Genomic DNA, 23,102 nt, shown 5'->3' with positions numbered 1-23,102 from the left:
AAATATTGTATTCATTATTATTTTTTTTAATAAGAAAAAGTTCCTTTGCCAATTTAAATCCTCACAACATGGTAAAGAATATATGATACTGTAAGGAAGATATTTTGTTGAGTTAAATTGTTTGTTTCATACTATCGTAATTATTTCAGATGGATGAAAAAGAAAACCCATTTTAGTGAGAAATTAAACTCAGACCTCCATCGTTTCATTTTTCGGCTGCTGGCTCTGAGCCAGTGGGGTGACGTGTCTGCAATTGCTTCACATTTTCTGCATCCTCAAAGTCAAAGGTCAAATATCAGGCTATGTCTTCTGACAAACTGCTGTTTATTTGGAAAGTGGTGTGTGCTTTTCTTTCTCTGGCTGCAAAGTGAGGGGTTTGTAAAAGTGAACTATATGAGAATCCTTCTGGGGTGCAAGAAATGAAAGGAAAGGATGTAGCATGTCGGTTTTTTTCTAACACAACTATCTTTAAATATTGGGCAGAAAACTGAACTATACACATATTTCAAATTATATCAGCAATTTAGACAGCACAAATAAAGCCGTTTTTTTTGTAATTCTGAAGTGTGATGAGAACAACGATTACAATAAGATCAGAAGAAATCTAGGCACTTTAATTGGTGATGCGCAAAGGATAAATATTTACTGAAACCCAATTTCCATGCATTATCGTTTGTGCGCTATCTAGTTCTACCAGTAAATCTGCATTGATATGCAAATGTAGTGCCCACTTCATCGGAAAATGTCCTGTGTGTAAATGCCAATGCGCTACCACACCAATTCTCCAAAATGCACCACAAGCCATACACCGCACCATTACCACTCTCCTGCCGAATGGGCCAACATATCACACCCTTACGACTCTCCTGCCGAATGGGCCTACTGACCATACCCTTACGACTTTGCTGCTGAATGGGCCTACTGACCACACCCTTACCACTCTCCTGCCGAATGGACCAACATATCACACCCTTACGACTCTCCTGCCGAATGGGCCTACTGACCACACCCTTACGACTCTCCTGCCGAATGGGCCTACTGACCACACCCTTACGACTCTGCTGCTGAATGGGCCTACTGACCACACCCTTACGACTCTGCTGCTGAATGGGCCTACTGACCACACCCTTACGACTCTGCTGCTGAATGGGCCTACTGACCACACCCTTACGACTCTGCTGCTGAATGGGCCTACTGACCACACCCTTACGACTCTCCTGCCGAATGGGCCTACTGACCACACCCTTACGACTCTGCTGCTGAATGGGCCTACTGACCACACCCTTACGAATCTGCTGCTGAATGGGCCTACTGACCACACCCTTACGACTCTGCTGCTGAATGGGCCTACTGACCACACCCTTACGACTCTGCTGCTGAATGGGCCTACTGACCACACCCTTACGACTCTGCTGCTGAATGGGCCTACTGACCACACCCTTACGAATCTGCTGCTGAATGGGCCTACTGACCACACCCTTACGACTCTGCTGCTGAATGGGCCTACTGACCACACCCTTACGACTCTGCTGCTGAATGGGCCTACTGACCACACCCTTACGACTCTCCTGCCGAATGGGCCTACTGACCACACCCTTACGACTCTGCTGCTGAATGGGCCTACTGACCACACCCTTACGAATCTGCTGCTGAATGGGCCTACTGACCACACCCTTACGACTCTGCTGCTGAATGGGCCTACTGACCACACCCTTACGACTCTGCTGCTGAATGGGCCTACTGACCACACCCTTACGACTCCTGCCGAATGGGCCTACTGACCACACCCTTACGACTCTGCTGCTGAATGGGCCTACTGACCACATCCTTACGAATCTGCTGCTGAATGGGCCTACTGACCACACCCTTACGACTCTGCTGCTGAATGGGCCTACACACCAAACCCTCACCACTCTCCTGCTGGATGGGCCTACATAGCACACCACTACCACTCTCCTGCTGAATTGGTCTGCAGACCACTCCCTCACCACTCTCCTGCTCAATGAGCCTGCAGACCGCACCCTCACCAATCTCCTGCTGAATGGGCCTACAGACCACACCCTCACCACTCTCCTGCTGGATGGGCCTACATAGCACACCACTACCACTCTCCTGCTGAATTGGTCTGCAGATCACACCCTCACCACTCTCCTGCTCAATGAGCCTGCAGACCGCACCCTCACCAATCTCCTGCTGAATGGGCCTACAGACCACACCCTCACCACTCTCCTGCTGGATGGGCCTACATAGCACACCACTACCACTCTCCTGCTGAATTGGTCTGCAGATCACACCCTCACCACTCTCCTGCTCAATGAGCCTGCAGACCGCACCCTCACCAATCTCCTGCTGAATGGGCCTACAGACCACACCCTCACCACTCTCCTGCTGGATGGGCCTACATAGCACACCACTACCACTCTCCTGCTGAATTGGTCTGCAGACCACTCCCTCACCACTCTCCTGCTCAATGAGCCTGCAGACCGCACCCTCACCACTCTCCTGCTGAAGAGGCCTCTATACCACACCCTCGCTACCCTCCTGCTGGATGGGCGTGGCTCGTTTGCTACACTTGTGTAGTGGCGCGCACTAGTCTATGCACGTCACGTAGCTACGTGACGTGCGGCGGCCATTTTGGGCGGACTGCGCGCGCAGCGCAGACAGAGAGGCGCGAGCCGAGGGAACGGAGCGCTGGCTCGGCGCTCTTCAGGGATAGCTATAATTCAATAAAGAACCGTTATTAACACAAGCTGAGTCAGCGGTTTCATTGAGAGGCACACCTTTACAGTGGCGACGAGGTCGGGACTCGACCAAGAGAAAAAAAAAAGATAAAGAAAAAACGGATGGCAACACACCCACCACGTGGCTGAGGGAGACACTGCAAAGTCCCATCCACACAGGCACAGGGAGCCAGCAGAACCTTAGGCAACCAGTGCCACCCAGGTTGAAGTGGGACTTGCCAGCTGAGTAGCAACCCGGTGCAGCGCTACTGGGGGGAACCACCAGGACTGCGAACACCACAGGAGGTATTGTACCCTGAAGAGCGCGACAGAGCCATTATCACCCACACCAAAAGAAGATAGCAGAGAGACCCCGTAGTAGCCAGACAGCGTGCCGCATCCAGCCCACGCTATCCACAGAGAGGTCAGACCTGGCTACCTTAAAGGAGGGTGAGGGGGCTGACACGGAAGGTCCCCAAGAACAGACCAAGAAAGAAGAGACAGATAGCACCCCAGGGAGCCCCACAGGAAAGGGAAACAGAACGACGACGGCCAAGGAGGAGAAAATGAGCGCTCCAGCGGGATACGCTATTGCACCAGTCCAGTTCCTCCCGAAACCAGGAGAACCACTGATGAAGTGGGAGGACTGGCGCGAATACATCAACAACTTCATAGAGGTCCTAGAGGACGAGAATGAAGAAACTTTCAAACCCAACAGAAAAAAACGTATATTATTACTCAATCTAGGGCCTGAAGGACTTAGAATATATAAAAGCTTGGTACCCAAACAGAGAGATGGCTCAGACGATGATGTGTACGCCCATGCGATCGACGACCTGAATGAACATTATCGGCCCACGGTATGTGTGTCGGTCGACAGATTCAACTTCCAGCAGAGAAAACAACGGGCTGGAGAGTCGATTGAGGAATATGTAGCGGCCCTGAAGAAACTAGCGGCCACGTGCAGGTATGGCCTGTGGGAGGAAGAGTTTATCAAAGACCAAATAGTAATGCACACCTCCAGCACGAACGTCCAGGACAAGCTATGGGCAAGTGGGGATACCACACTCAAGGATGTAATGGTCATTGTCAAGAGGGCTGAACTCGCGCGGAGGTGCGCTGACGCAACCAAGAAAGAACCGCCAACCACGGCCATGGTAAACAGGATACAGGAAGAAGAACCCCACAAGGATCAGAGGTACAGAGGTGCTACGTCGAAGGGTTCCAACAAATGGCAGGGCAACTCCGGATCGCAAAAGAAACAGGAAGGGAGCGTCAACAAGAAAACGTGCTACAGGTGTGGAAGCTGGTCCCATGAGGCACACGACAGAAGATGCCCTGCGTTTAGGGCCAAGTGTCTACACTGTGGCATCATCGGCCATTACGAGAAAGTGTGCCGGAAGAAAATGTCTAAGAGCGTGGTGAAATACGTAGACCAGGAAGAAGAGAACCAGGAAGAGACGGAAGAGGAAGAAGTCATCACCGTGCTATGCATATACGACCAGATCATGTGTATAGATGGAAAAAGGACGAATAAACCCGTGTTGGAAATGAAGATGGGAGGAGTAACCATCAGTGTAGTGGCGGATACAGGTTCCCCCTACACGATAATACAAAGAGCAGTGTGGGAGGAAACATTCCGACCAAAGATTGGACCGGAGTTGGAGAAATTGGACATCCGACCAGTCACATATAATGGCGATCGTATCCCAATGGTGGGGTATAGACTCTTGAAGTTTGAGTTCAGAGGCAGATCAGCGTTATGCAAGCTGTACATCTCAGAGAGAGGACCGTCCGTCTTAGGGTGGCTGGACCAGGGCGACCTGGGAATCAAGTTAGACCCAGGAGGCAAAGAACAGATCTTGCTCACGGAACCAGACACATGGCCCAATCTCACCAAGTGGAAGGAGGAGTACCCAAGAGTGTTTGGAGGCACGGTGGGAAAGCTTGAAAGATTCCAACATAAGATCGTGCTCAAGGAGGACGCCGTCCCAGTTGCCCACAAAGTGAGGAATATACCCATAGCGGTAAGAGAGGCAGTCCAAAAGGAGCTTCAGGAATTGGAGAGTAAGGGGATAATCGAGCCCATCACCTGCGCAGAGTGGCTCGCACCCTTGGTTGTAGTCATGAAGCCGAATGGAAAGGTCCGGCTCTCCGTCGACCTGAGAGAGCTAAATAAGAACATTGTTGTAGAAAAATTTCCCCTCCCAAGGATCGACGAAATGCTAGCAAAGACCAGAGGAGTCAAATGGTACTCCACCATCGATTTGACCTCTGCGTACCACCAAGTAGTATTGCACCCAGACAGCAGAAAACTCACGTCTTTCATCACCCCATTCGGATGCTACCAGTTCTGCCGCATGCCGTTCGGACTGGCCTCGGCGGCTGCGGTATTCCAAAGGTTAATGCACCAACTGTTTAAGAACTCACCTGGCATCCAGTATTTCCAGGACGACATTCTGGTAATGGGGCGAGATAGGATGGTCCACGATCAGAAACTAGGGAGAGTGTTGAAGACCCTGGAAAGCAAAGGCCTCACGGCTGAATGGACCAAATGCCGCTTGGGACTAGAATCGGTGACATACCTAGGTCATGAGATTGGGGCACAGGGCATCACACCAAAAGCAGACAATGTGAAGGCAATCGCTGAAGCTCCGCCCCCCGCCAACAAGGAGGAAGTCAGGTCGTTTTTGGGCATGGCTGAGTATTACAGTAAGTTTGTGGTACACTTTGCCTCCAAAACGCACAACATGAGGATGCTGACCAGAGAAAGCACCAGTTTTGAATGGGCACCTGAGGCACAAAAGGAGTTTGATACCATTAAGAGAGATGTCACGGGAGCAGTGCCACTGAAAGGATATGACCCGCAGGGTGCTACCGTGCTCACAACTGATGCCAGTGACAAGGGCCTGGGAGCAGTGCTCATGCAAGATCGAGGTCAAGGTCAGATGGAGACTATCAGTTTTGCATCCAGGGCACTGACGGCCACGGAAAGCAAGTACAGCGTGATCGAAAAGGAGATGCTGGCGGTAGTGTGGGCCACAGCAAGATTTCGGCAGTTCCTATGGGGCACCAGATTCCTGCTCAGGACGGATCATAAGCCTTTGGTAAAGGTGCTAACATCGAGTGGGCATGCCAACGCCACACCCAGGATTTCGAAGATGTCCCTAAAGCTACTCGAATTCAGATATGATGTGGAGTACATCCCAGGAAATCGCAACCGAGTAGCTGATTATCTGAGCAGGGCAGCAGCAATGGAGCCTGGAGAAGAAGACCCTGCAGACCAAAGGGAACTGGTGGTCCTGGTGGGGGATCAAGGCAAAGTCATCAGCTACCAGGAGTGGGCTGAAGAATACGAGGAGGACAGCGTGTTGAAGGAGGTGAAGAAGTACATCCTCACGGGATGGCCGGACAAGAAGCACGTGAGCGAGGATGTCAAGCCCTACTATGAAGTCAGAGAAGAATTGTCAGTGGGGGACAAAGGAGTGTTCACATACAGAGGGGACAAGGTAATCCCTCCGAGAAAACTCGTAAACCAGTTACTGGACTTGTTACATGAAGGCCATCTAGGCATTGGGAAGCTGAAGTCAAGGGCCAAACAAAATTACTGGTGGCCAGGCATGGACATGAGAGCGGAGAGGCATGTCAGAGAATGCCCACAATGCCAGGGGGCGGACAAGTCACTCAAGCCCCTGCGCCCTGCGTTAGGACAGTTCGAAACCCCGCAGAACCCGTGGGAAGAACTGTCAATAGACATATTGGGACCCATCCTTGATAGCCAGGGCACTCAGAAGTATGTATGTGTCCTCATGGATCGATACTCCAAATGGCCTGAGTTGAAGGTGGACGAGACCATGGACACGGAGAACATCCTGAAATTTCTGTCGGACACTTTCGTGAGGGAAGGCATACCCAAGTCCATCTTGAGCGATAATGGCCCCCAATTCACGTCTGAAAAATGGAATAGCTTCATGAAAAGGAACGGCATAGCCATCAAACACACAGCGATCTACCATCCCGCTGGTAACGGCTTGGTGGAACGGTTTAACCGAGTGGTGATGGGTGCAGTACAAGCAGCAATTTCCTGCAATAAAGATTGGGAGAAAGCCATAGAGAACATGGTATGGGCCTACAGGATTACGCCGACAGGAACTGGATACAGCCCTTTCCAGATCCTGAGAGGGCGAGAGCCATTCACACATGACAATCGGATTTGGAAGGAGAAGGTCATCACCAGCGAATGGTCCCCGGCGGTGGTACGTGCTAACTTAGAAAAAGCACAATTGATATATACCAACCACTACAACAAACGGAGGAATGTAAAGGGGACAAGGTTGGAAAAGGATGAGTGGGTAAGAGTAAAGTTAGCAACATTACAGAAGAAGGGAGACAGCAAATACAGCAGGCCCATGCAAGTCAAGGAGGTGTACGATCGAGCGGCCTTGTTGAGTGACGGCAACGTGTGGTCCCAAGATCGCATGGCCAGGTGTAACAAAGTTCTACAATGGGATCAACATGGAGCTGAGTGGGAAGATGGAGAAGAGCTGAATGCAGAAGGGGAGCACGGTGTTGGCGAGCAACATGAAGAAGGAAGTGGTAGAGACGAACTAAGAGAGGAAAGAAGGAGCATAGAGGAGAACATGGTTGGACAGAGAGAGGAAAGAAGTGATGAGGTGCCGAGTCAAAGGTCCCAGGAGAGTTCTACCCAGGTGACCAGGAGCGGAAGATCTGTGGTGAGACCAGCCAGGTTTCAAGATTTTGAGATGGACATTTGAACTGTAAGTGACTCTCATACTGTTTGGAAAAAAGGGAGATATGTAGTGGCGCGCACTAGTCTATGCACGTCACGTAGCTACGTGACGTGCGGCGGCCATTTTGGGCGGACTGCGCGCGCAGCGCAGACAGAGAGGCGCGAGCCGAGGGAACGGAGCGCTGGCTCGGCGCTCTTCAGGGATAGCTATAATTCAATAAAGAACCGTTATTAACACAAGCTGAGTCAGCGGTTTCATTGAGAGGCACACCTTTACAACTTGTTGCCTTGTGACCCTTGGATGTTTTACACTCTGGGAATTCAGTGTTGTAATATTAGTGGCTGTCCCCCACCCCCTTGAACATTGCTCCCGCACTGCTGCTTACAATCTTCTGTTGATGGTTCAGCAAGTCCAGCGCTGTGAAGTCCGCGAGAGTCAGGTGCGCTGTTGTTAACGTGTACAAGGGTGGCTGGTTATCTGCATGAGGTCCGATCACACGCAGTCCGACAGAGCACCTCCCAACAACGTGTACCTCCTGCTCCAAGGTGACAGTGTCTGTCTGCAGCGGGCGCCGGGGCTGCAGGAACGATTGGAAGAAGCTGCAGCGCCGATCTGGCCTCAAACCTTTGGAAAGTGTGAGCCATGGAGAGGGAAGTGCGAGCCGAGACTCGGAGGAAGCAGATACATTCCAGGAAGGCCTCGAAGGATGAGCGCCACAGACCTCCTCGCCGAAGAAACATGATCTCTTTAAGACCCTTATTAACAACTCAACATGAATCCGAAACTGACACACCGTGTATGACGCTTGCTTTTAAATTGGAAAAATATAAATGTAACTATCAGGATTTAAATGTCGTCAGATCCAAGGCAATAGTGCAGGCGTGTGGTGGCGATCCCACGTTAAAGAGGAGTAGCCCACTTTACTGGCTCAAGCATTTCCGCAGTCTGATAGTATGCAACACTCATATTTATTGGCACTCTTTCAGAAACATTATATATATATATATATATATATATATATCACCAAAATTCGTCCTCCAACCGTACTCCATGGTGGACAATCAGACGAGGCAAACCCAGGTGGATGGTGCAATTTTTTTTGTTTCGTTAAGTCCAACAGCACATATATATGTATATATATATATATATATATATATGTGTGTGTGTGTTTTAAATATGCATTACGCAAGTGCATTAGATCTGCGATTCATTGTTTTACTCTTACAGTAGAGTGCTGATTTTTAAGACAAGATACTCCTCTTCTTTCGGTCCTGTCACCTGAGGAAGGGGATTTCATTTGTGTATGGCCATTGGCTGGATGTGCTTTCTTACATATTGCACTAATAATTAATGGATTTTGCCTGTCCATTGTGTGAGAGGTCCACCCTAAAGCATGATTGATTTAGAACACATGATCAATGGGCAGAGGTCAGTTCTTTATTTTCTACTTAGCGTGTGGTGGAGGGGGGAGGTGTACAAAATACACCACCCCAAACAAAATATTCCTAACATTGGTGGTCACCGTGGCAGAGTACCTAGGTTCAAGAGCTTGGGTTTGGAACAGCACACAAGTGACTTGTGATGTTTGTATCATTAAGTTGCCTCCTTTACAGTTCAAAAGATGTTTTTTTATTGAGTGACTCGTCTCCCATATTGTAATCTTTTTTTATAGATAAATGTCTTATTTGTTAAACTCCTGCTATGCCATTAACAACTTGTGATTTTGCAGGCACTTTGCATGTCTATCATCTAAGTACATGTGTCCCGGTGTGCCAGCTGTGATGAGCACTCTACTAGCCAACATCAACGCCTACTATGCCCACACCACTGCCTCCACCAACGTATCTGCCTCCGACCGCTTCTCCGCTTCAAATTTTGGGGTATGTCTTTCTAAATAGCTTTTCAGTTTGACTGATCATTTTATGAATTGATATTTAAATGTTGATAATCTCTGAAATCATGAGCCTGTCACTATTAATCTAATAGGTGTAGCCCCGTTTCCGTAATCTCAGTGCTTAATTATGTACATCAAGCCTTGATGCATGCATCAGGGCTGGACTCCTAACCAAAATCAAGTTGTGCATCACTGGCAAAAACGTTCAAATCAATCACTCTCCCTTACTCAACCCACCTCGCTGTTCATCACTCTGTTCCCTCCCCTGTCTCTTTCTCGCTGCTCTATCACTCTGTTCCCCGTCTCTTTCTCACTGTTCTACTACTCTGTTCCCCGTCTCTTGCTCCCTGTTCTATCACTGTTCCCTGTCTCTTTCTCACTGTTCTATCACTCCCTCCCCCGTCTCTTTCTCGCTGTTCTATCACTCTGTCTCCCTACCAGTCTCTTTCTCGCTGTTCTATCACTCTGTTCCCCCGTCTCTCTCTTGCTGTTCTATCACTCTGTTCCCCCTGTCTCTTTCTCGCTGTTCTATCACTCTGTTCCCCCTGTCTCTCTCTTGCTGTTCTAACACTCTGTTCCGCCTGTCTCTTTCTTGCTGTTCTATCACTTGGTCCCCTGTCTCTTTCTCGCTGTTTTATCACTCTATCCCAAATTATTTCTCACTGTTCTATCACTCTGTTCCCCCGTCTCTTTCTCGCTGTTCTATCACTCTGTTCCCCTGTCTCTTTTTCACTTTTCTATCACTCTGTTCCCCCTTTCTCTCTTTCTCACTGTTCTCTCACTCTGTCCCCCGTCTCTTTCTCGGTGTTCTATCACTCTGTCCCACCTCTCTTTCTCGCTGTTCTATCACTCTGTTCCCCCCTCTCTTTCTTGCTGTTCTATCACTTGGTCCCCTGTCTCTTTCTCGCTGTTCTATCACTCTATCCCCGTCTTTCTCGCTGTTCTATCACTCTGTTCCCCTCTTCCTTGCTGTTCTATAACTCTGTTCCCCTCTTTCTTGCTGTTCTATCACTCTGTCCCCCTCTTTCTTGCTGTTCTATCACTCTGTCCCCGTTTTTCTCGCTGTTCTATCACTCTGTCCCCCCGCTCTTTCTCGCTGTCCTATCACTCTGCTCCGTCTCTTGCTCGCTGTTTTATCACTCTGTTCCCCCTCTCTTTCTCGCTGTTCTTTCACTCTGAATACCGTCTCTTTCACGCTGTTCTATCACTGTCCCCCCTCTCTTTCTTGCTGTTCCATCACTCTGTCCTCCTGTCTCTTTCTCGTTGTTCTACCACTCTGTCCCCGTCTCTTTCTCGCTGTTGTATCACTCTGTTCCCCCGTCTCTTTCTTGCTGTTCTATCACTCTGTCCCCCTCTCCTGTCTTTCTTTCTGTTCTATCATTCTGTCCCTCCTTCTCTTTCTTGCTGTTCTATCGCTCTGTCTGCCCATCTCTTTCTTGTTGTTTTATCACTCTGTTCCCCCGTCCCTTTCTCGCTGTCCTATCACTATGTTCCCCATTCACGTTCCTGCTGTTCTATCACTCTGTCCCCTCTTTTCTTCCTCGCTGTTCTATCTCTCCATCCCCTCGTCTCTCTCTCGCTGTTCTACCACTCTGTCCCTGTCTTTCTTGTTGTTCTATCACCCTGTTCCCCCTGTCCCTTTCTCGCTATTCTATCACTCTGTTCCCCCGCTCTTTCTCGCTGTTCTATCACTCTGTCCCCCTCTCTTTCTTGCTGTTCTATCACTCTGTTCCCCCCACTCTTTCTTGCTGTTCTATCACTCTGTTCCCCATTCACTTTCCTGCTGTTCTATCACTCTGTCCCGTCGTCTCTATCTCGCTGTTCTATTACTCTGTCCCCTCGTCGCTTCCTCGCTGTTCTATCACCCCGTCCCCTCGTCTCTCTCTCGCTGTTCTATCACTCCATCCCCTCGTCGCTTTCTCGCTGTTGTATCACTCTGTCCCCTCGTCTCTTTCCCGCTGTTCTATCACTCTGTTCCCCCTCTCTTTCTTGCTGTTCCATCACTCTGTTCCCCCCTTTCTCGCTGTTCTATCACTCTGTTCCCCCTCTCTTTCTGGCTGTTGAATCACTCTGTTCCCCTGCCTCTTTCTCGCTGTTCTATAACTCTGTCCCCCTCTTTCTTGCTGTTCTATCACTCTGTCCCCATTTCTTTCTGCTATTCTATCACTTTGTTCCCCGTCCATTTCTTGCTGTTCTATCACTCTGTCCTCGTCTTTCTTGCTGTTCTAGCACTCTGTCCCCGTCTTTCTCGTTGTTCTATCACTCTGTCCCCAGTCTCTTTCTCGCTGTTCTATCACACTGCCCCATCTCTTTCTCGGTGTTCTATCACTCTGTTCCCACCTCTCTTTCTCGCTGTCCTATCACTCTGTTCCCCCTGTCTTTCTCGTTGTTCTATCACTCTGTTCCCCCTGTCTCTCTCTTGCTGTTCTAACACTCTGTTCCCCCATCTTTCTCGCTGCTCTATCACTCCGTTCCCCGTCTTTCTTGCTGTTCTATCACTCTGTCCCCTGTCTCTTTCTCCCTGTTCTATCACTCTGTTCCATCGTCTGTTTCGCGCTGTTCTATCACTCTGTTCCCCCCTTTCTCGCTGTTCTATCACTTTGTTGCCACGGTCTTTCTCGCTGTTCTATGACTCTGCTCCCCCTCTCTTTCTCGCTGTTGAATCACTCTGTTCCCCAGCCTCTTTCTCACTGTTCTATCACTCTGTCCCCATCTCTTTCTCGCTGTTCTATAACTGTCCCCCCTCTTTTTGCTGTTCTAGCACTCTGTCCCCGTCTTTCTTGCTGTTCTATCATTCTGTCCCCGTCTTTCTCGCTGTTCTATCACTCTGTTTCCCCTGTCTCTTTCTCGCTGTTCTATTACTCTGTTCCCCGTCTCTCTCTCGCTGTTCTATCACTCTGCTCCCCCTGTCTCTCTTGCTGTTGTATCACTCTGTCCCCCGTCTCTTTCTCCCTGTTCTATCACTCTGTTCTCGACTCTTTCCCACTGTTCTATCCCTGTTCCCCCATCTTTCTTGCTGTTCCATCACTGTCCCGATCTTTCTAACTGTTTTTTCACTCTGTCCCCCCGTCTTCCTTGAGGTTCTATCACTCTATCCCCCATCTTTCTAGCTGTTCTATCACTCTCTCCCCTCGTCTTTCTTGCTGGTGTATCACTCTGTTCCCCCTCTCTTTCTTGCTCTTCTATCACTGTTCCTCCTCTCATTCTCGCTGTTCTATCACTCTGTTCTCACCCTCTTTCTCACCGTTCTATCACTCTGTTCCCTATTCACTTTCTTGATGTTCTATCACTCTGTCCCCCTGTCTCTTTCTCGCTGTTCTATCACTCTGTCCCCCTGTCTCTTTCTCGCATTTTATCACTCTGTCCCGTCTCTTTCTCGCTGTTCTATCACCCTGTCCCGGTCTCTTTCTCGCTGTTCTATCATTCTGTTCCTCATCTCTTTCTCATTGTTCTATCACTCTGTTCCCCCCTCTCTTTTTCGCTGTTCTATCACTCTGTTCCCCCATCTTTCCTGCTGTTCCATCACTCTGTCCCCCATTGTTCTCACTGTTCTTTCACTCTGTCCCCGTCTTCCTCACGGTTCTATCACTCTATCCCCCTTCTCTTTCTCGCTGTTTTATCACTCTCTCCCCTCGTCTCTTTCTCGCTGTTCTATCACTCTGTCCTCGTCTCTCTCTCGCTGTTCTATTACTCCGTCCTCCGTCTTTCATGCTGTTCTATCACTATCACCTCGTCTTTCTTGCTGGTCTATCACCCTGTCACCCGTCTCTTTCTCTCTGTTCTATCACTCTGTCCCCTCGTCTCTTTCTCGCTGTTCTATCACTGTCCCCTCGTCTCTTTCTCACTGTTCTATCACTGTCGCCTCGTCTCTTTCTCGCTGTTCCATCACTCTGTTCCCTCGTCTTTTTTTCGCTGTTCCATCACTCTGTTTCCCCCTCGCTTTCTTGCTGTTATATCACTTTGTACCCCCGCCTCTTTCTCGCTGTTCTATCACTTTTTTGCCCCTGTCTTTCTTGCTGTTCCATGACTCTCCTCCCCTGTCTTTCTCGCTGTTCTATGACTCTGTTCCCCTTCCTCTTTCTGGCTGTTGAATCACTCTGTTCCCCTGCCTCTTTCTCACAGTTCTATCACTCTGTCCCCATCTCTTTCTCGCTGTTCTATAACTCTGTCCCCCCTTTTTCTTGCTGTTCTATCACTCTGTCCCTGTTTCTTTCTGCTATTCTATCGCTTTGTTCCCTGTCTATTTCTTGCTGTTCTATCACTCTGTCCCCGTCTCTTTTTTGCTGTTCTAGCACTCTGTCCCCGTCTTTCTTGTTGTTCTATCATTCTGTCCCCAGTCTTTTTCTCGCTGTTCTATCACTCCCCCATCTCTTTCTCACTGTTCTATCACTCTGTACCCCCGTCACTTGCTTGGTGTTCTATCACTCTGTCCCACCTCTCTTTCTCGCTGTTCTATCACTCTGTCCCACGTTATTTCTTGCTGTTCTATCACTCTGTTCCCCTGCTCTTTCTCTCTGTTCTATCACTCTGTTACCCCTGCTCTTTCTCGCTGTTCTATCACTCTGTCCTCATCTCTTTCTCGCTTTTTTGTCACACTGCCCCGTCTTTTTCTCGCTGTTTTTATCACTGTTCCCCCCTCTCTTTTTCGCTGTTCTATCACTCTGTCCCCGTCTTTCTCGCTGTACTATCACTCTGTTCCCCCATATCTTTCTCGCTGCTCTATCACTCTGTTCCCCGTCTTTCTTGCTGTTCTGTCACTCTGTCCCCCGTCTCTTTCTCCCTGTTCTATCACTCTGTTCCCCATCTCTTTCTCGCTGTTCTATCACTCTGTTTCCCCTGTCTCTTTCTCGCTGTTCTATCACTCTGTTCCCCTGTCTCTTTCTCGCTGTTCTATCACTATGTTCCTCCTGTCTCTCTTGCTGTTCTATCTCTCTGTTCTCCATGTCTCTTTCTCGCTGTTCTATCACTCTGTTCCCTGTCTTTCTCGCTGTTCTATCACTCTGTTCCCCCATCTTTCTTGCTGTTCCATCTCTGTCCCCATCTTTCTCACTGTTTTTTCACTCTATCCCCCATCTCTTTCTTGCTGTTCTATCACTCTCTCCCCTCGTCTCTTTCTCGCTGTTGTATCACTCTGTTCCTCCTCTCCTTCTTGCTGTTCTATCACTGTTCCTCCTCTTGTTCTGGCTGTTCTTTCACTCTGTCTCCCCTCTCTTTCTCGCTGTTCTATCACTCTGTCCCCGTCTCTTTCTCGCTGTTCTATCACCCTGTCCCCATCTCTTTCTCGCTGTTCTATCACCCTGTCCCCGTCTCTTTCTCGCTGTTCTATCACCCTGTCCCCATCTCTTTCTCGCTGTTCTATCACCCTGTCCCCATCTCTTTCTTGCTGTTCTATCACTCTGTCCCCGTCTCTTTCTCGCTGTTCTATCACCCTGTCCCCATCTCTTTCTCGCTGTTCTATCACCCTGTCCCCGTCTCTTTCTCGCTGTTCTAGCACTCTCTCCCCTCGTCTCTTTCTCGCTGTTCTATCACTCTGTCCCCCGTCTCTCTCGCTGTTCTATCACTCCGTCCCTCGTCTTTCTCGCTGTTCTATCACTGTGCCCTAGTCTCTTTCTCGCTGTTCTATCACTGTGCCCTAGTCTCTTTCTCGCTGTTCTATCACTGTCCCCTAGTCTCTTTCTCGCTGTTCTATCACTGTCGCCTCGTCTCTTTCTCGCTGTTCCATCACTTTGTACCCCCGCCTCTTTCTCGCTGTTCTATCACTCTGCTCCCCCTCTCTTTCTGGAAGTTGAATCACTCTGTTCCCCTGCCTCTTTCTCACTGTTCTATCACTCTGTCCCCATCTCTTTCCCGCTGTTCTATAACTCTGCCCCCCCTCTTTCTTGCTGTTCTATCACTCTGTCCTCGCTTCTTTCTGCTATTCTATCACTTTGTTCCCTGTCCATTTCATGCTGTTTTATCACTCAGTCCCCAGTCTTTTTCTCGCTGTTCTTTCACTGTCCCCCCATACTCTTTCTCACTGTTCTATCACTCTGTTCCCCCGTCTCTTTCTCGCTGTTCTATCAGTCTGTCCACTTCTCCTTTGTCTTTCTCGCTGTTCCATCACTCTGCCCCCGTCTTTTTCTTCCTGTTGTATCACTCTGTCCCACGTCACTTTCTCGCTGTTCAATCATTCTGTTCCCCATCTCTTTCTAGCTATTCTATCACTCTGCCCCTCTCTTTTTCGCTGTTCTATCACTCTGTCCCCCATTTTTCTCACTGTACTTTCACTCTATCCCCCATCTCTTTCTCGCTGTTCTAGCACTCTCTCCCCTCGTCTCTTTCTCACTGTTCTATCACTCTGTCCCCCGTCTCTCTCGCTGTTCTCACTCCATCCCCCTTCTTTCTCACTGCTCTATCACTCTGTCCCCTCGTCTTTCTCGCTGGTTTATCACTCTGTCACCTGTCTCTCACTGTTCTATCACTCTGACCCCTCGTCTCTTTCTCGCTGTTCTATCACTGTCCCCTCGTCTCTTTCTCGCTGTTCTATCACTGTCCCCTAGTCTCTTTCTCGCGGTTCTATCACTGTCGCCTCGTCTCTTTCTCGCTGTTCCATCACGTTGTACCCCCGCCACTTTCTCGCTGTTCTATCACTCTATTTCCCCCTTTCTCGCTGTTCTATCACTTTGTTCCCCCTGTCTTTCTCGCTGTTCTATCACTTTGCTCCCCCTCTCTTTCTGGAAGTTGAATCACTCTGTTCCCCTGCCTCTCATGGTCTGGGACTGCCGGCCACCCCCCCTTATGATGCAAACTATAGTTTATCAGACCAACAACAGAATTCTTTGGAAGGCAGGGGGTCTGTTGACCCCCCAGCCGTATTTATTAAAATATGAAAACAAATTAAAATTGAATAAAATAACATTTACAAAATTATTAAATGCAAAATTCAGACATTAGATTTACAGCAAGTTAGACAGGTATGATGGGCTAACCTTAACAAATGTCTAATACAGCGTGTTTCCTAACCAAATCTAACATCCTCATATCAGTTTTGCATTCTAATAATTTCGGTCCTACGGCAAGGTCGCTAACCGGTGTCAGATCCTTTTACCCAGCTACGCTCTCACGTCCGAGATGCGCATGCGCAACAAGGGCCCGGTTTTGGGAGAGTACGTCCCTCTCCTGGTTGCCCTCGTACGCTCCGTGAACTCCATTTAACCATAACAGGAGGGCCCTTACACTTGCGCCATTTGATGACGTCGTAGTGTATGTGCGGGGTGGCTACCAGCCTGAGGAAAGCGTGACTCCCTCCCCCGCACCCTTCCAAGCGAGCGGAAATCCTGCCCCTGAAGTTCTGGGAGAGACCAGTGGCCCCTCCCCCTGGGCGACCCCCAAGCCCCTTAGCGGGGCGAGGAGCGAGCCTTAGAAGCGCGGGCGCAAAGAGAGCGCTTCCCACGCTCCCCAGGCTCTTAAACCCCCCCCAATGCCAGAGGTCCCGCCTCCTTGACCCGGAAGTGGAAAACTGCTTCCGGGTCAAGGGCGGGACCCACGGACCAATCAGGGCGGGTCACTTTCAAGTTGTTTTATCACTCTGTTCTCCCCTCTCTTTCTTCCTGTTCTATCTCTCTGTTCCCCGTCTCTTTCTCGCTATTCTAACGCTTTGCCCCCGTCACTTTCTCGCTGTTCTAACGATTTGCCCCGTCACTTTCTCGCTGTTTTATCACTCTGTTCTCCCCTCTCTATCTTGCTGTTCTATCACTTGGTCCCCTGTCTCTTTCTCGTTGTTCTATCACTCTGTCCCACGTTATTTCTCACTGTTTTATCACTTTATTCTCCCGTCCCTTTCTTGCTGTTCTAGCACTCTGTCCCCGTCTTTCTCGCTGTTCTATCACTCTGTTCCACTCTTTCTTGCTGTTCTATCACTCTGTCCCGCTCTTTCTCGCTGTTCTATCACTGTTACCCCGCTTTTTCTCGCTGTTCTAGCACTCTGTCCCCGTCTCTTTCTCGCTGTACTATCACTCTGCCCTTTCTCTCTCGCTGTTCTATCACTCTGTTCCCCACTAGCTTCCATCACTCTGACAACCGTCTCTTTCTCGCTGTTCTATCACTATGTCCCCCCCTCTTTCTTGCTGTTCCATCACTGTTCTCCCTGTCTCTTTCTCGCTGTTATACCGCTCTGTCCCCGTCTCTTTCTCGCTGTTCTATCACTCTGTTCCCCCGTCTCTTTCTTGCTGTTCTATCACTCTGTCCCCCCTCCCGTCTTTCTCGCTGTTATATCATTCTGTCCCTCAGTCTCTTTCTTGCTGTTCTATCGCTCTGTCCGCCCGTCTCTTTCTTGTTTTTTTATCACTCTGTTCCCCCGGTCTCTTTCTCGCTATTCTATCACTCTGTCCCCCCTCTCTTTTTTGCTGTTCTATTACTCTGTTCTCTCCCTCTTTCTCACTGTTCTATTACTCTGTTCACCATTCACTTTCTTGCTGTTCTATGACGGTTCCCCCCTTTTCGTGCTGTTCTATCACTCTGTCCCCCCGTCTCTTTCTTGCTGTTCTATCACCCTCTCCCCGTCTCTTTCTCGCTGTTGTATCACTCTGTTCCCCCTCTCTTTTTCGCTGTTCTATCCCTCTGCCCCCCCCTCTGTCTCGCTGTTCTAGCACTCTGTCCACCCTATCTTTCTCTTTTTCGTTGTTCTCTTTCTCGTCCTCAAAAAATCTGCTTCCAATTGCTCCTCTCATTGAAATACCCGATTGAATAAATGACCAGTCACTCTGAGTCCTAGAAGCACTTGAATACCAGCACATTACCTGCGTCCAGACGTTCAGTGTATACTCTGTGGCTATCAGCTACACAGGTCCTTGTAAACTCACTCATGTTACCCCTAAGTGGCGTAGCTAGACCTTTTGCTGCCCGTGGCGGTCTCTGGTAGGGTGACCAACCGTCCGTAAATTGGACCTCACGTCTGTTGTCCGTGAGGATCCTTTTTACAGACGCCTTTTTCCCATAATCCTGAGCCTTGCAGGGAGCAGAGCTGTTCCCCTGTGAGAGGCGTCAGACCCCTGATGGGGCGCCTCGCCTGTCAGAATGACAATGGGCCAGTTTGGGCTTTTATCGCATGTGGTGCCTCCTCCTGCTAGGGTCTAGGGCAGGGCATCCTACCTGTTCTGGATTAGCTCTAGCATCATATAGTTATTTCCCTCAAAGCCTGGAAAAGGTCGGCTGCTCTCAGAGCTACTGAATGGTAAGAGACAGGAGGAAGGCATTTGGCTATAGCAGCTGGGAAGCGGCAGGTACAAGTGCGTCACAGGGGAAGGCAATATTTTTTCTTTAAGAAGAACATCTAGACATTGGGGGTTTGTGCCCCATCTCAGGGTGCCTTTTGTGCATTTCGTCCTAATGCCCCTGGTTTAGCAACATGCTCATGGATGCCATGTCTACTCTCTATCTATGCCAATCTTCTTTATGACAGACGTTACATGAAGTAGGCCGCTAAGTTGGAGAGCTGATGAAATGTATCTCTGGATGTTATAACTCCATAGATCTGGGCATGGCCTCACCTTCAAGGTGCTGTTTGATTCTGGCTTAGATGCTGAGTGAGAGGGCAGTGGTCTTGGGCTTCCCGTGTTCCTGCTGGGGGGCATTGCACTGTGAAGTTATGGAGCACAATGTTGGGTGGTAATGGGCAGGCAATTATTCAAACTATGCGTTATTTAATACAAATTCACAGTCAATTGAAAAACTATATCTTGGTGACAACACAATGGGCATGCATCTATAGCGTGACTTGTTTTCTAACACGGTGATGTTCATACAGTCACTAGAGGATTATAAGGAATCTGCTGTGAAAGTGATGGAAGTGGCATTTAGGCCCTATGATGAGTGCCTATGGTTTTTGTTCTAGGTGGTGCATTGAGTGGCAAACTATGCTAAGAACTTGTTTTTAGCTTTGGTGTTTTAAGCTGTGCCCTTAATTACATCAAACACCCCCCTTCGGAGAGACACCTCCAAGTTTTTCATCCCTCTTAAAACTCTGGAAACAACACCATGTCACTGTCACCTTGCCTCCTGGCACTGTGCATCATGCATGACTCGTGACTTCCAAGTTTTCAGATTGCCTATGTGCAGAGGCATAGTGAACCCTCCCCCACCCCACCCCTTGCTTTAGGAACTAGAGAGAGGGTGACTTTCTTGATGAGTCTCTTCTGTCTGCAACTGGATGCGATGGGTGGGTGGATGGATGAAGGGTGGATGGTAGGATGGGTGGCTAAGTGAAAGGGGAATGGAGAGAGAAAGGGAGGATGGATGGATGAGTGAAAGCATGGATGAATGAATGACAGAATGGCTAGGAAAATGGGTGCACGGATGAGATTTAAAGATGGATGAGTGGGATAATACATACATGAGTGAATGGGTTTGTGGATGAGCGACTGGGTGGATGGATGAGATGCTTTGGGAGTGAGACAGCAGAGGAGCTGTGGGGGCAATATCACGACCAGGACTTCAAGCCCCAGCATCCAAGGGGCCGCCAGCGGACCGGCAGCCCTCCCCCTCACCACCGGGTATTTGAACATCTTGTGCCTCCTGCTTCGCGGGAGACGCTTCGAGAGTGAGGCAGCAGAGGAGCTGTGGGGGCAGGCTCACGACCAGGACTTCAAGCCCCAGCATCCAAGGGGCCGCCAAGCGGACCGGCAGCCCCTCCCCCTTAACATCGTCATCAGGTGGATTTAATTGTCCGAGCTCCTGCGGGACGTGCGCAGGCACGCGCCGGGCCAAGGGCGGGCCCGTTTGAGCCCGTTCGAGGCCGGGCCGGGCCCACTCTCTAACGTCTGGCTGCGGAGATGGGCGACTAACGTCGTTCGGTAAGTCAAGTACCATAGATCCAAGCTTCTCAAACGAGGGCCAAAATCTTCTATCCATTAGCGATGGCATCTGGCGCTACCAAGGATAAGTCGGGCATGAATAGTGTGGTTATGATGGGAACATTGGACTACTTCTTCGACGAGAGCCTCGAATGCGCTTGCGCAAGAGATAGCAGTACTGAGCGAAGGCTATCACTTGATGCGGTTGCACTTTCTAGCCAGCTGGTGGGTGGATATACGCCGGATAATTCACCAGCACAGGACATACTATGCGGCAATTCCTCAACCGCAGGGCGGGTGATATATCAACAAATGACCTGATAGACCCTGCAACAGAGATAAGGGCGCCAGCTGAGATATCTTACCCCAAAACAAGGTCGATGACTGCCCCTTTAACGAGTAGAAAAGATCATCTATCACAGACGCCAGGAGCCATTAAAAAAAAAAAAACGGGACCCAGGCTATCCAAAGAAAAACTGCCCTAGCAAATCAAAGAAAAGAAGGTTAGATGAGGTTGAGCGGAAGTCCCTGGAACCTCATGAAGATACTGAGCCAGTGACGCTTGTTGCAGAGCCTGTGGCTAGCGACATGCCAACGGTCCAAGTGCCTACTGCGAACAAAGACTTCTGCGACAAATTGGGGGCCCTTTTCTTTGATCTCTTATCACCCCTCACTCACAGACTGGCTGCTAATGAAGCTAATTTATCATCTTTAACCACTGCTCTTAACCAGACTGTAGGGGCCGTAGCCAAACAAACAGCGGATGTTGACAAGTACTCACCTGTGATTACAAATAGTTTAAATACTGTGGGTTCAGCCAAGCTAGTTGCATCAGATCTTAATGCTGTGCGCTTAGGTAGGCCAGTTGTTCCAGACCCAAAAGTACAAGGGCCTGGGAATGTGGTAGTGGGTACAGCAAGGCAAGATGAGGCTGTTTCTAATTCTGGCCCGGACTCAAACTCGTGACACACATTTATGCCACGCAATGATCCTAATATACCCATACAGCAACAACGCATTAGTAACCCAAGACCCACACAAATTAATCTACCATCTGAATCCAGTCCATACGTGGTGGTTTTAGCCGGGGTTCCTGAGTTGAAGAATGTGAGTGAGGAGACACACACTTCACTCAAGAATAAAGTCACAGATTGGCTCAATAAAAACAGACCATTTCCACCATCTGTAACCAGCAAAGTCTTATTTGTTTGCAGGGTGTCTTGGGTGGGCCAAAGGACATAACAGGGGATTGTGTTGTGATAAATTTTAGAGACACACGGACAGTGTCCCATATCTGCCACTGGGGCCAGTCGCGTTCTATGGCAGCTATCCAGTCGCTCCCCCTGTCATTCTTTTATCCCCCCGGACCAACTTCGCATTAGCAAAGGACCTGAACAATCCTGGAACTTGGTAAGGTGCCCGATAGTAGAAGGAACTAGCCAGGGTGGGCCTAGAGATCCTCCAGGTCCAGTGGCATTGTGTTTACATAATAGATACAGTGGCCTGGAATTGGTGGATTGAGGGTGGTGTACATTGGGTGGCACAATTGGGGAAGTGAATGATTTAAACAGGGCTGTGAGGGAACTGGGTGGAAAAACAAAAGAAAGGAAAATAGATAGTTCTGGTGGGGCTAGGATGGGGGGAAGAAGTACGGTGAATACACCAACACCACTCATCCATAGCAACAGCCTACGTCTCACTGGTAGAAGCAGTGATACTATAACCTCTGTTGCTGTGGTCGCCAACTCACTGCTGTCCCTAGTGCACACAGTGACTCAGACCAAGATAGGAAGTGTGGCTTTATCCCAGGACAAGGATGGGGGCCCAGGGCCTGATTCATTCAAAATACTATCGTGGAACCTGGCAGGGTTGCCCAACAAATTGACTTGCCCTGAATGGGGCTCCTTTGTGGACGAAAGCAATGTGTGCCTCTTTCAGGAGACGTGGGCTCGAACTGAGCACCACTGACTAGGTTTTTCTACGTTCTATGTCCCGGCTGTCTGGGGAGGGAAGGGTCGCCCATCTGGGGGCCTCGCCAGCTGGGTCGGCACTCACCTTGGTTGCACTATCAAATCCCTTAACACCCACTCAAAAGATATTCAATGTGTAGTCCTCACTTGGCCTAATGCATTTAAATTGGCGCAGATTTATGTTTATTCCCGCCCTGTAAGTCCAGCTAGCGAGTCTAGCACCATTAAGGATTTATCCCTCTTTATTCCAACAATTTCGAGCGGTACTCTCCTACTGGTGGGCGGTGACTTGAACTGCCATTTTGAATCTCTTAATGGCCTACACGATGAAGCCCAAACTGCAGAGGACGACCATTGGTCTATACCCATGACCCAGGCTCCCCCTTCCAAGGCATGGTCGCCGCTAACCATACAAATCACGGCACTCACTCTAAATCACTCCTTACGTGCCTGTAATGGCCGAACTCCCTCCGACATCCCGGCCAAATGTACTTATAACAAACCAGGACAAATGTCCCTTATTGACTACATCTTGGCTGAGACAAAGCTATGGCTTCTGGTCATTGATTTTAATGTTGCTATAAGAGCAGAGAGTGATCATAACGCCCTCATCTTAGAACTGGGTTTACCCTATAGTAGCAGAAATGGCCTCCCAGCTCCTGACGCCAATGATGGTAATTTTATCGTCTCTAATGACAGGCGCAGAGTTAGTCGGCACAAACTAGTGGAGCATCCGGAACAACTAGGGAAACTCTACAGTTCAATAATTCCCTTTTTTAATGAGGTTGCAGCGCTAATCAACCAACCACCTTCTCATGAATATCTAACTAAGTTGGAGGTCCTTCATGAGGGCTTATTGTTTAATTTGGCAGAGATACTTAATCCTCGGGTGTCCGGGGGGGTAATAAGGGTGCCCCACCACTTATGGTACAATCCAG

At 49.3% G+C, this 23,102-nt stretch overlaps 1 protein-coding gene across 7 annotated transcripts in view; it reads left to right on the top strand.

The window, feature by feature from the left end:
- The window catches only part of UNC13B (unc-13 homolog B), a 3,555,093-nt gene that overhangs the window by 2,354,027 nt on the left and 1,177,964 nt on the right, over positions 1-23,102 (top strand). For all 7 annotated transcript variants that reach the window (XM_078674667.1, XM_078674666.1, XM_078674664.1 and 4 more), the window contains one exon: positions 9,201-9,351. In XM_078674667.1, coding sequence (XP_078530793.1) covers positions 9,201-9,351 — 151 coding nt within the window. The remainder of the gene's footprint in view (positions 1-9,200; positions 9,352-23,102) is intronic.

The sequence above is a fragment of the Lissotriton helveticus genome, chromosome 2_1 (genome assembly GCF_964261635.1).
Source record: "Lissotriton helveticus chromosome 2_1, aLisHel1.1, whole genome shotgun sequence".
NCBI classification, from domain to species: Eukaryota; Metazoa; Chordata; class Amphibia; order Caudata; family Salamandridae; genus Lissotriton; species Lissotriton helveticus.
This window is presented reverse-complemented; position numbering and strand designations above follow the sequence as displayed.